General features: G+C 32.8%; 1 protein-coding gene across 1 annotated transcript in view; it reads left to right on the plus strand.

Annotated features, from left to right (window-relative positions):
* The window catches only part of LOC102800992 (death-associated protein kinase 1-like), an 84,726-nt gene that overhangs the window by 24,341 nt on the left and 48,249 nt on the right, over positions 1–12,136 (plus strand). Inside the window, exons 3-4 of the mRNA XM_085494507.1 lie at positions 5,129–5,227; positions 12,020–12,118. Coding sequence (XP_085350633.1) covers positions 5,177–5,227; positions 12,020–12,118 — 150 coding nt within the window. The 5' untranslated portion in view covers positions 5,129–5,176. The remainder of the gene's footprint in view (positions 1–5,128; positions 5,228–12,019; positions 12,119–12,136) is intronic.

Genomic DNA, 12,136 nt, shown 5'->3' on the forward strand with positions numbered 1-12,136 from the left:
ACACAGTATTTCTGTGGATGAAGAGAAAAATATTTGCAAATTTTACTGCCTACTAAAGTGAAAAAAATGGGGGAAATGTAGGAATAAAATATTAGTATGCACAAAAATTTGTAACCCCCTAAGTTTCAAATTGGTAATTCCTTATTGTAGATTCAGGTTTGTGGGAACCATCGTTGGTTGCCACGCTGTCTTGCAGTGACTACAGACTGCACATGGTGGCAAAGTTACGCGTTCTTTTTGAGCTGTTAACTGTCATAATATTCATAATCTTGGCAATAATGTTCGTCTGGCTCTGAAGAAAACAATATTTGGGGGTGAACCATCAGAAACTCTGGGGGGGGCATGGCAGAAAAAAAATATGCAATATATTTTTTCCTTAACTTAGTTTTGGGCTAATTTTATTTTTTCACTAATGAATTCTAATCTTTTATAATTTTTTTTCTACGAAATAGACATGCAGATTTTTTTCTGTTATTTTCATTTTTTTTATTTCAATTCTGTCATCCCCAGAGTTCATAATGGTCCTCCCATTAGAGTCCAAAATTGTATATTAGATTTTTTCATTCAGACAGTTTGGGAAACACACTGCTAACATTCATAAGCTCTGCCACAAGTGGAACATATTGAACAAATATAAAAATATCGTTATTGCTCCCATACCTCCTCACATGGCATAAGGTTGGGAACTAGGTCACATTGACTGGCATATAATGTAACGGGAAATGCCGCCATGTCTCATGATTGAACTAACATGATTATGGATGGACCATTAGATTTCAGATTTTTTATAAAATTACATTAAAATATACCATTAGTTCCATTCATTATTTTGCATCATGAAATAAATTAAGCATAAAGGCCACACCTTTGTATGACATTGTATAAACAATTAATCCATGAGTCCATGTCCAATTTTTGACAGATTTGGTACCAGCTGTGTGGACTAATGTGGTATCATTGGATGGATTTTGTGTTACAGTAAAATTTAGTAGCTTTATAATAAGAATATGGAGGGGTCAAAGTTCATCTGACATGAATTGCACTGGTTTTGTGAATATGTAAATATCACTGTCAATAGAACAGCAATATAATCAGCTCATTGTACATTGTCACCTAGATTTTGGCTGTATTTTAGGATATGGATATTATATCAAAAATATTTATTCAACCTAAAATAAAAATCATGAATGGATCCCACAGGTAACAATTTATGAAAAAGTTTGAAATACATAAATAAAGGGAATGAGTACTAATATTAAAACAAATCCCTGGTCTGACTACCCCTCTCAAAATTCGATCGCCGTGAGTCAACAATTGCATTTCCTGATTCTTGAAAACTACCAGCTCAATTGATTTGATACATAGTATGTTGGTACCTTGGGTGGATTTCTGTGTTCATTTCATGACGGTATCTTCAATTCTCTATTTTTGTCATTTTTTGTAAAACCACTATTTTTTACTATAAAACCACAACTCAATTGCTTTGATAATTTGTTACAAATTGAGTTGGTAGTTTTTCAAGATATCTTATGGATGCATTGCTCGACTTGGCTACCACAATGTTATTGTAGGACAGCAGGAGCTATTTTGACTGTTATGTCGCTTGCTATCATTTACCAAAATTGTAGTAATGCAGTTGTGCTTGGTTGCTAAACGACTACTGGTTGAATTATGACCACAAAAATGCTAAAATTGGTACTATTGGGGCAAAACGTCTTGCAATAGTTTCTGCTGTATTGTTTTCGAACTATATAGCATAGCAGTCTGATACAAAATACATTTGGAAGATTTTTAGTTCCCGTTCGGACGAAGTCCGAAAACGGGGACTTATAATTCGGCCTCCGTCCGGAGCCATATTTCAGAATCCTTTGGACCGATTCCGTTTATTCTTTGCATGTGCCTAGTACTTTTTGTAGGACATTTGCACACGCAGTGGTTTAGCGATTTGATTCAAAATGGCCGACTGTCAGCTATCTTGTCTTTTGAAAATGTTATAGTTTGGACATGCTTTGTCAGTTTTCATTCAAATTTGGTACATAAATTATACATGTTAGGATACATGTCTTCCGACCGACAGTTCGTCCATCTGTCTGTGCATCCATCTGTCCGTGCTTCAGTTCGGAATCATATTTCAAAATCAATTTCATGTTTCAGAATCAGATGAATGGTATGGACAGAATAAAAGAAGGAATCACACATGTCAAATAAACTGGCCCCACTTTGAATCATGTCACATTTAGTGTAAATAATTATTTGGCACTAAAACCGTCACTAAAAACTGGACAGAAACTTGTCATTGACAATGACTTGTATTATAAATACCTTGCTGTGAATTTTGTCAGACTGGACTTTATCTACTTGTTTGCCAATTCATTGTTATGGTATGTTACCTATGAAATGACAAGTTAGATTTCATTCTTGCATGTGTGGCCTAGTACCAGGAGTAATTTTATGCCTGGTTCAGTTTGTTATGACTATGCAGTGTATACTCGAGCACCTCCTATGGCGGTGATTGTCGTATGTGTTCTAATTTCATGTAAAAAACAATGTATTTTAAACGTGTTGTATACATCGCTGTGAGTTATATCGAATAGGATACGGTGCAAGGACCACTGCCCTTTAAATAAAAAGCTGTTATTGTTTGGAAAATGTGCTCTAGTAGAGGAGCTTTTCTGCATATGTTCTGATAAATTAATTTATTTTGTTAAAACTTGTGGTTGGGTTCTTGAACTTGAAAACTCACGAATCAGTTGTTCGACATAAACTACATTTATTGCTGTTCAAAACACCTCAAACGAATTTAAAAGTTTAAACTTCTGGTAATTACAGTGACTTGTACAATATCAAAAAAGCACAAACGTTAATATAAAATAGATGAAAAACTGACCTACACAGTTTTCCGTGCAGACTGAGATCAACCTATCAGTGACTGCGTACTAAACTAATCATGGAATTTCAGCCAGAAAAGCAGGATGGAATGTTTTTGATAGATTTCTATACAAACTTGAGTGGAATAATTATGTATAACATTCTATATTAAACACATAACTTGGAATTACTCATTATATATGAACAAATCGCATACATCAATAAATATATAAAAATTATCAACATCAAAACATATCTATGGTTTCAACAATAAAACTCAATAATAACGTTTTCATACTTCATATTGCTGAAAGGCAGTTGTTGTGAAAACTGAGCTAGTTATTAAACATGGATTGTATTGTTTCTGGTGAGGACACGGCTTATGACAGAATTGATATATATTAGAGTTGTCATTGTCCGTTGCCACAAACAAGCATTCCAATTTTGGTGAAAAAATGAACTCAGGAAATTTTTTTCAATAGTGGGGGTTTGCCGACAGTAGTTTTTGTTTCAAATGATATATGTATTGAGTTCTAAATTTCAAATCTTGACTACTACTCATATTACTCAATTAATAGTATATACCAAAATTCACTTGCATTCATAAAAACATAAAAATGGCTTTATAAGAAAAATATTTCTAGTAGAAAGAGGCATAATGCAGAGAAAAGGCCTAAGCCCACTGCTATTTAAAATAGATACCAATGTTATTAAAGAACATATAATCAGGAGGAGGGGGGAATAACCCGCCATCTTTGTGAAATAATACACTGCCATGTTTACTATATGAAGATGACTTAATTCTACTATCTAGAAAGCAATTCAGGTTTGCAGAATGCACTAAGTAGTCTTCAAATTTACTGCAAAAAATAAATAAAAAAAACAATGGTATTCAACAAAATCGACAAACACGTTAAAAAACCAAATTTTCACATAGATGGTGTAGAATTAGAAAGAGTGTCAACCGACACTTATCTTAGATTCAGATTGAAAACAAATGGTAAATTTGACTTGGCATAAGAAGATCTTAAAAATAGAGCTATGAAAGCATGCTTCAAAATGAAGAATAAAGACACACCTTAAAATGTTTGATATGAATATCATGTAATCAATGGAACAATTACACTGGAAATATTGCAAATACCTACTCAAAGTTAACAGCAAAATGACCAATGTTTTTTTAGAATTATGAAGCTACCCATTAATTACAGCAGGTATAAAACAGATGATCTAATACTGGTCTAGAATAAACAAAATGCCTGAAATTCTTTGGTATATGAAGCATACAGTCTTGGCTTAGAACTGACAACACTGGCATCTATAACTGGGTTTCCAGTTTAAAACGTATACTTAAAGATCTAGATATAGACAATTTGTGGCATGAAGAAAAAATACAAAACGTGTACAGTGTAATTATAGATAAAATAATATCAGAAAAACTAAAAAAAAAATTGTAAACTAATGATAAAAAATGACAATGATAACAAAGGGGGAAAATTACAAAAATAAATTGGGCACTAACAGAGAACTCTGGCTTTGAAAACTACTTGCACAACCCGATAGTAAATAAATACCCATCACATGTCAAAAATGACAAAATTAACGATTAGTGCTCACAGACTACATATAGAGACCAGGAGATATAACAACACAGATATACCTGACAGAAAATGTCTATTTTGTGAGAAGAACGCCATAGGGGACGAAGAATATATTTTTTTTAACATGTGATCTTTACACAGGAGAACGAAAAGAAACTTTATCAGCAGTTATCACTCCCAGATTTAGCAAAATATAATGAAAAACTAAAATATGTTATATAATACAAATAGAAAAATACATAGAGAACAAAAACAAGAGAAGAAAAACTGAAAATAAAGTCAGCTACCTCAAAATAAGATCATGTACATGCATTAGTAAAACCAAATTTTTACCAAAACAAATCTGAAAAGCAATCTAATTTATTTTTTCATTATTTTTTTCTACTTTAATATGCTTTTTAGTTTTGTTGTTTTTCTTTGCTTGTTTTTTTTTATTTTATGAGTCATTAAAGGAGGAGAACAAAATAACACTCTTTCACCTGTGTGCATTTTGTTGTTTTTTGGTCTTCTTTAATATTTACCTTTTTTTTGTATTCAACATTATTTTATCAGTGTATCCAGTCAGTTAACATCACTAAAATTCTTAATATTTTATCCCAGGGTATTCCATCATAGATTACATTATACTGATCAAAGTAATGTTTTCATTTCTTTTCCAGTACCAGAACACTCCATTACATGATGCTGCATCAGAAGGACACACACCTATGGTTGAATTGTTATTAGCTAAAGGTGCCAATGTGAATGCTGTCAATAATGTGAGTATGTTGCTGGTACCAGTGTAGTGTATCAACTCACATGCATGTACCAGATTTATTGGGGAAGAGAAGCTATTTCGTAATTACATATAAAAAAAATTAAATAAATAAAAACAAATTTTGATGAATTAAAAAAAGTTGTGAATCTGAAAATTATCCATGGAAGTTAATTGCCAAAAATATTCATCAAATAGAATTAAATTGAAAGAGTTTTGCAAGCAGTCTACCACACTACCACACCAGCGCCATTGTAGGATGTTTTCCAACAGTTGCTGTGTCAGGCGTCCAGGTGAGGTCAAAATGACCACTACCTGGTAGCTGTAGTGAATTACACCATAGCTATTCACATATAAGTCAATGAAATTTGCTCGAGAAGACGTGCACTGTCTTCAATGTAATTTGATTTCCAAAATTAAATGCATAACTATAATAGACTATCAGGAATCTTATGGAAACAACCAAAACTAAGGGATTAATTTACAGCCAGGCTACTAGACATGGGTCTTTAAGCTAACAATTTATGCTCACTTCTTTTAACAGATTCATACTTCTTACAGCCATGAGTGGGAATAAATCATAGACCAGTTGAGATTTTTTCTAGCCAGAGGGCAGGTTAATTGAACAGCTTTTACTTTCACCTTTTTATTCTAAATTAGTTAGCCCAAACTAATCTTGGTTTGTTTCTGAATCTCGCACAGCGTCATATTGGATTTGAAGATGGTTCTAGATGCAATAATGTGTTTGACTTCTTCTCCCACATTATCTTGCCACCATATATCCTTCTTTATCGTTTAAATAACATGAATGGGATGGGGGATGTGTGCAGTGGGTAAGATTCAATCCCCTGTCTGAGAGATCTGTTATGACCTAATACTTGGCAGTGTGCAGTACTTTATTTGTGTGCGTCTGTACCATGGTTATAATCAGAATCGCTCATCAAATTTTAATGAAATTATTTACATAGATGCTCCAGGATTACTTGAAGACCTCGGTTTTGGGTTGACCTATGTGCATATTAATTACCTAATTTGCATAATAATCGGTCAATTTCCACATTTTACACTGATACCTCAGGAACCACATCAGATTTTCATGAAACTTTGCTCTGGGTTAAGCAGCATATGTGAGACTGGGATAGCCCACCTGTTGGATCTCAGTTGAAATATGTGCACATTTATTACTTAATTTACATAAATTAGACCCATGACTCTTGACTAGAGCTTGTGGTTCTGAGAAACACCTGTTTTGAGAGTCAAGTTAGTAGATGAATTACTCAAATTTGTTTAGAATTTAAAAAAAAATGACGTGTCTTGGTGTTGTCACAAGCATTCAACAGATGCTCATTTTTTTTACCAAGCATTGGTCTGCATTGTCTGTTTCTGAATGTGAATATATTGCTAACTGTTATCTCATCAAGTCTACATGTGATATCCTATTCCATGTTTGGTACTTTGTATTAGGTGGGGGTGGTCGTGATTATGCCAGGGACTTTAATAAAACATATGTGTAATTTCATAACATACATCTCAGTAAATTTCAAAATTAATATACTTTTTCTGTGCATGGGTTATCTGTAAACTACAAATTCCACTTTTACTTCCTGATTTTGTACACACAGCATTTATGTGGATAAAGAGAAAAATATGTTCAAATTTTACTGCCTACTAAAGTGAAAGAATGGGGGAAATGTAGGAATAAAATATTAGTATGCACAAAAGTTTGTAACCCCCCTAAGTTTCAAATTGGTAATTCCTTATTGTAGATTCAGGTTTGTGGGAACCATCGTTGGTTGCCATGCTGTCTTGCAGTGACTACAGACTGCACATGGTGGCAAAGTTAAGCGTTCTTTTTGAGCTGTTATCTCTCATAATATTCATAATCTCTGCAATAATGTTCGTCTGGCTCTGAAGAACACGGTACTTGGGGGTGAACCATCAGAAACTCTGGGGGGGGGGCATGGCAGAAAAAAAACTATGCAATATATTTTTTCCTTAACTTAGTTTTGTGCTAATTTTATTTTTTCACTAATGAATTCTAATCTTTTATAAATTTTTTTCTACGAAATAGAAATGCAGATTTTTTTCTGTTATTTTCATTTTTTTTATTTCAATTCTGTCATCCCCAGAGTTCATAATGGTCCTCCCATTAGAGTCCAAAAAATGTATATTAGATTTTTTTATTCAGACAGTTTGGGAAACACACTGCTAACATTCATAAGCTCTGCCACAAGTGGAACATATTGAACAAATATAAAAATATCGTTATTGCTCCCATACCTCCTCACCTGGCATAATGTTGGGAACTAGGTCACATTGACTGGCATATAATGTAACAGGAAATGCCGCCATGTCTCATGATTGAACTAACATGATTATGGATGGACCATTAGATTTTAGAAGGGAGATGACAAATTAAATTTTTTTTTTTATAAAATTACATTAAAATATACCATTAGTTCCATTCATTAGTGCATATGAATTTTGCATCATGAAATAAATTAAGCATAAAGGCCACACCTTTGTATGACATTGTATAAACAATTAATCCATGAATCCATGTCCAATTTTTGACAGATTTGGTACCAGCTGTGTGGACTAATGTGGTATCATTGGATGGATTTTGTGTTACAGTAAAATTTAGTAGCTTAATAAGAATATGGAGGAGTCAAAGTTCATCTGACATGAATTGCACTGGTTTTGTGAATATGTAAATATCACTGTCAATAGAACAGCAATATAATCAGCTCATTCAGTTAAAGTACATTGTCACCTAGATTTTGGCTGTATTTTAGGATATGGATATTATATCAAAAATATTTATTCAACCTAAAATAAAAATCATGAATGGATCCCACAGGTGACAATTTATGAAAAAGTTTGAAATACATAAATAAAGGGAATGAGTACTAATATTAAAAAAAAATCCCTGGTCTGACTACCCCTCTCAAAATTCGATCGCCGTGAGTCAACAATTGCATTTCCTAATTCTTGAAAACTACCAGCTCAATTGCTTTGATACATGGTATGTTGGTACCTTGGGTGGATTTCTGTGTTCATTTCATGACGGTATCTTCAATTCTCTATTTTTGTCATTTTTTGTAAAACCACTATTTTTTACTATAAAACCACAACTCAATTGCTTTGATAATTTGTTACAAATTGAGTTGGTAGTTTTTCAAGATATCTTATGGATGCATTGCTCGACTTGGCTACCACAATGTTCTTGTAGGACAGCAGGAGCTATTTTGACTGTTATGTCGCTTGCTATCATTTACCAAAATTGTAGTAATGCAGTTGTGCTTGGTTGCTAAACGACTACTGGTTGAATTATGACCACAAAAATGCTAAAATTGGTACTATTGGGGCAAAACGTCTTGCAATAGTTTCTGCTGTATCGTTTTCGAACTATATAGCATAGCAGTCTGATACAAAATACATTTGGAAGATTTTTAGTTCCCGTTCGGACGAAGTCCGAAAACGGGGACTTATAATTCGGCCTCCGTCCGGAGCCATATTTCAGAATCCTTTGGACCGATTCCGTTTATTCTTTGCATGTGCCTAGTACTTTTTGTAGGACATTTGCACACGCAGTGGTTTAGCGATTTGATTCAAAATGGCCGACTGTCAGCTATCTTGTCTTTTGAAAATGTTGTAGTTTGGACATGCTTTGTCAGTTTTCATTCAAATTTGGTACATAAATTATACATGTTAGGATACATGTCTTCCGACCGACAGTTCGTCCATCTGTCTGTGCATCCATCTGTCCGTGCTTCAGTTCGGAATCATATTTCAAAATCAATTTCATGTTTCAGAATCAGATGAATGGTATGGACAGAATAAAAGAAGGAATCACACATGTCAAATAAACTGGCCCCACTTTGAATCATGTCACATTTAGTGTAAATAATTATTTGGCACTAAAACAGTCACTAAAAACTGGACAGAAACTTGTCATTGACAATGACTTGTATTATAAATACCTTGCTGTGAATTTTGTCAGACTGGACTTTATCTACTTGTTTGCCAATTCATTGTTATGGTATGTTACCTATGAAATGACAAGTTAGATTTCATTCTTGCATGTGTGGCCTAGTACCAGGAGTACCGGTAATTTTATGCCTGGTTCAGTTTGTTATGACTATGCAGTGTATACTCGAGCACCTCCTATGGCGGTGATTGTCGTATGTGTTCTAATTTCATGTAAAAAACAATGTATTTTAAACGTGTTGTATACATCGCTGTGAGTTATATCGAATAGGATACGGTGCAAGGACCACTGCCCTTTAAATAAAAAGCTGTTATTGTTTGGAAAATGTGCTCTAGTAGAGTAGCTTTTCTGCATATGTTCTGATAAATTAATTTATTTTGTTAAAACTTGTGGTTGGGTTCTTGAACTTGAAAACTCACGAATCAGTTGTTCGACATAAACTACATTTATTGCTGTTCAAAACACCTCAAACGAATTTAAAAGTTTAAACTTCTGGTAATTACAGTGACTTGTACAATATCAAAAAAGCACAAACGTTAATATAAAATAGATGAAAAACTGACCTACACAGTTTTCCGTGCAGACTGAGATCAACCTATCAGTGACTGCGTACTAAACTAATCATGGAATTTCAGCCAGAAAAGCAGGATGGAATGTTTTTGATAGATTTCTATACAAACTTGAGTGGAATAATTATGTATAACATTCTATATTAAACACATAACTTGGAATTACTCATTATATATGAACAAATCGCATACATCAATAAATATATAAAAATTATCAACATCAAAACATATCTATGGTTTCAACAATAAAACTCAATAATAACGTTTTCATACTTCATATTGCTGAAAGGCAGTTGTTGTGAAAACTGAGCTAGTTATTAAACATGGATTGTATTGTTTCTGGTGAGGACACGACTTATGACAGAATTGATATATATTAGAGTTGTCATTGTCCGTTGCCACAAACAAGCATTCCAATTTTGGTGAAAAAATGAACTCAGGAAATTTTTTTCAATAGTGGGGGTTTGCCGACAGTAGTTTTTGTTTCAAATGATATATGTATTGAGTTCTAAATTTCAAATCTTGACTACTACTCATATTACTCAATTAATAGTATATACCAAAATTCACTTGCATTCATAAAAACATAAAAATGGCTTTATAAGAAAAATATTTCTAGTAGAAAGAGGCATAATGCAGAGAAAAGGCCTAAGCCCACTGCTATTTAAAATAGATACCAATGTTATTAAAGAACATATAATCAGGAGGAGGGGGGAATAACCCGCCATCTTTGTGAAATAATACACTGCCATGTTTACTATATGAAGATGACTTAATTCTACTATCTAGAAAGCAATTCAGGTTTGCAGAATGCACTAAGTAGTCTTCAAATTTACTGCAAAAAATAAATAAAAAAAACAATGGTATTCAACAAAATCGACAAACACGTTAAAAAACCAAATTTTCACATAGATGGTGTAGAATTAGAAAGAGTGTCAACCGACACTTATCTTAGATTCAGATTGAAAACAAATGGTAAATTTGACTTGGCATAAGAAGATCTTAAAAATAGAGCTATGAAAGCATGCTTCAAAATGAAGAATAAAGACACACCTTAAAATGTTTGATATGAATATCATGTAATCAATGGAACAATTACACTGGAAATATTGCAAATACCTACTCAAAGTTAACAGCAAAACGACCAATGTTTTTTTAGAATTATGAAGCTACCCATTAATTACAGCAGGTATAAAACAGATGATCTAATACTGGTCTAGAATAAACAAAATGCCTGAAATTCTTTGGTATATGAAGCATACAGTCTTGGCTTAGAACTGACAACACTGGCATCTATAACTGGGTTTCCAGTTTAAAACGTATACTTAAAGATCTAGATATAGACAATTTGTGGCATGAAGAAATAATACAAAACGTGTACAGTGTAATTATAGATAAAATAATGTCAGAAAAACTAAAAAAAAAATTGTAAACTAATGATAAAAAATGACAATGATAACAAAGGGGGAAAATTACAAAAATAAATTGGGCACTAACAGAGAACTCTGGCTTTGAAAACTACTTGCACAACCCGATAGTAAATAAATACCCATCACATGTCAAAAATGACAAAATTAACGATTAGTGCTCACAGACTACATATAGAGACCAGGAGATATAACAACACAGATATACCTGACAGAAAATGTCTATTTTGTGAGAAGAACGCCATAGGGGACGAAGAATATATTTTTTTTAACATGTGATCTTTACACAGGAGAACGAAAAGAAACTTTATCAGCAGTTATCACTCCCAGATTTAGCAAAATATAATGAAAAACTAAAATATGTTATATAATACAAATAGAAAAATACATAGAGAACAAAAACAAGAGAAGAAAAACTGAAAATAAAGTCAGCTACCTCAAAATAAGATCATGTACATGCATTAGTAAAACCAAATTTTTACCAAAACAAATCTGAAAAGCAATCTAATTTATTTTTTCATTATTTTTTTCTACTTTAATATGCTTTTTAGTTTTGTTGTTTTTCTTTGCTTGTTTTTTTTTATTTTATGAGTCATTAAAGGAGGTGAACAAAATAACACTCTTTCACCTGTGTGCATTTTTTTGTTTTTTGGTCTTCTTTAATATTTACCATTATTTTTTGTATTCAACATTATTTTATCAGTGTATCCAGTCAATTAACATTGCTAAAATTCTTAATATTTTATCCCAGGGTATTCCATCATAGATTACATTATACTGATCAAAGTAATGTTTTCATTCTTTTCCAGATCCAGGACACTCCATTACATAGAGCTGCATGGAATGGACACACACCTATGGTTGAATTGTTATTAGCTAAAGGTGCCAATGTGAATGCTGTCAATAAAGTGAGTATGTTGCTGGTA

Source organism: Saccoglossus kowalevskii, chromosome 20, assembly GCF_978046115.1.
Source record: "Saccoglossus kowalevskii chromosome 20, keSacKowa6.1, whole genome shotgun sequence".
In the NCBI taxonomy this organism is placed as follows: domain Eukaryota; kingdom Metazoa; phylum Hemichordata; class Enteropneusta; family Harrimaniidae; genus Saccoglossus; species Saccoglossus kowalevskii.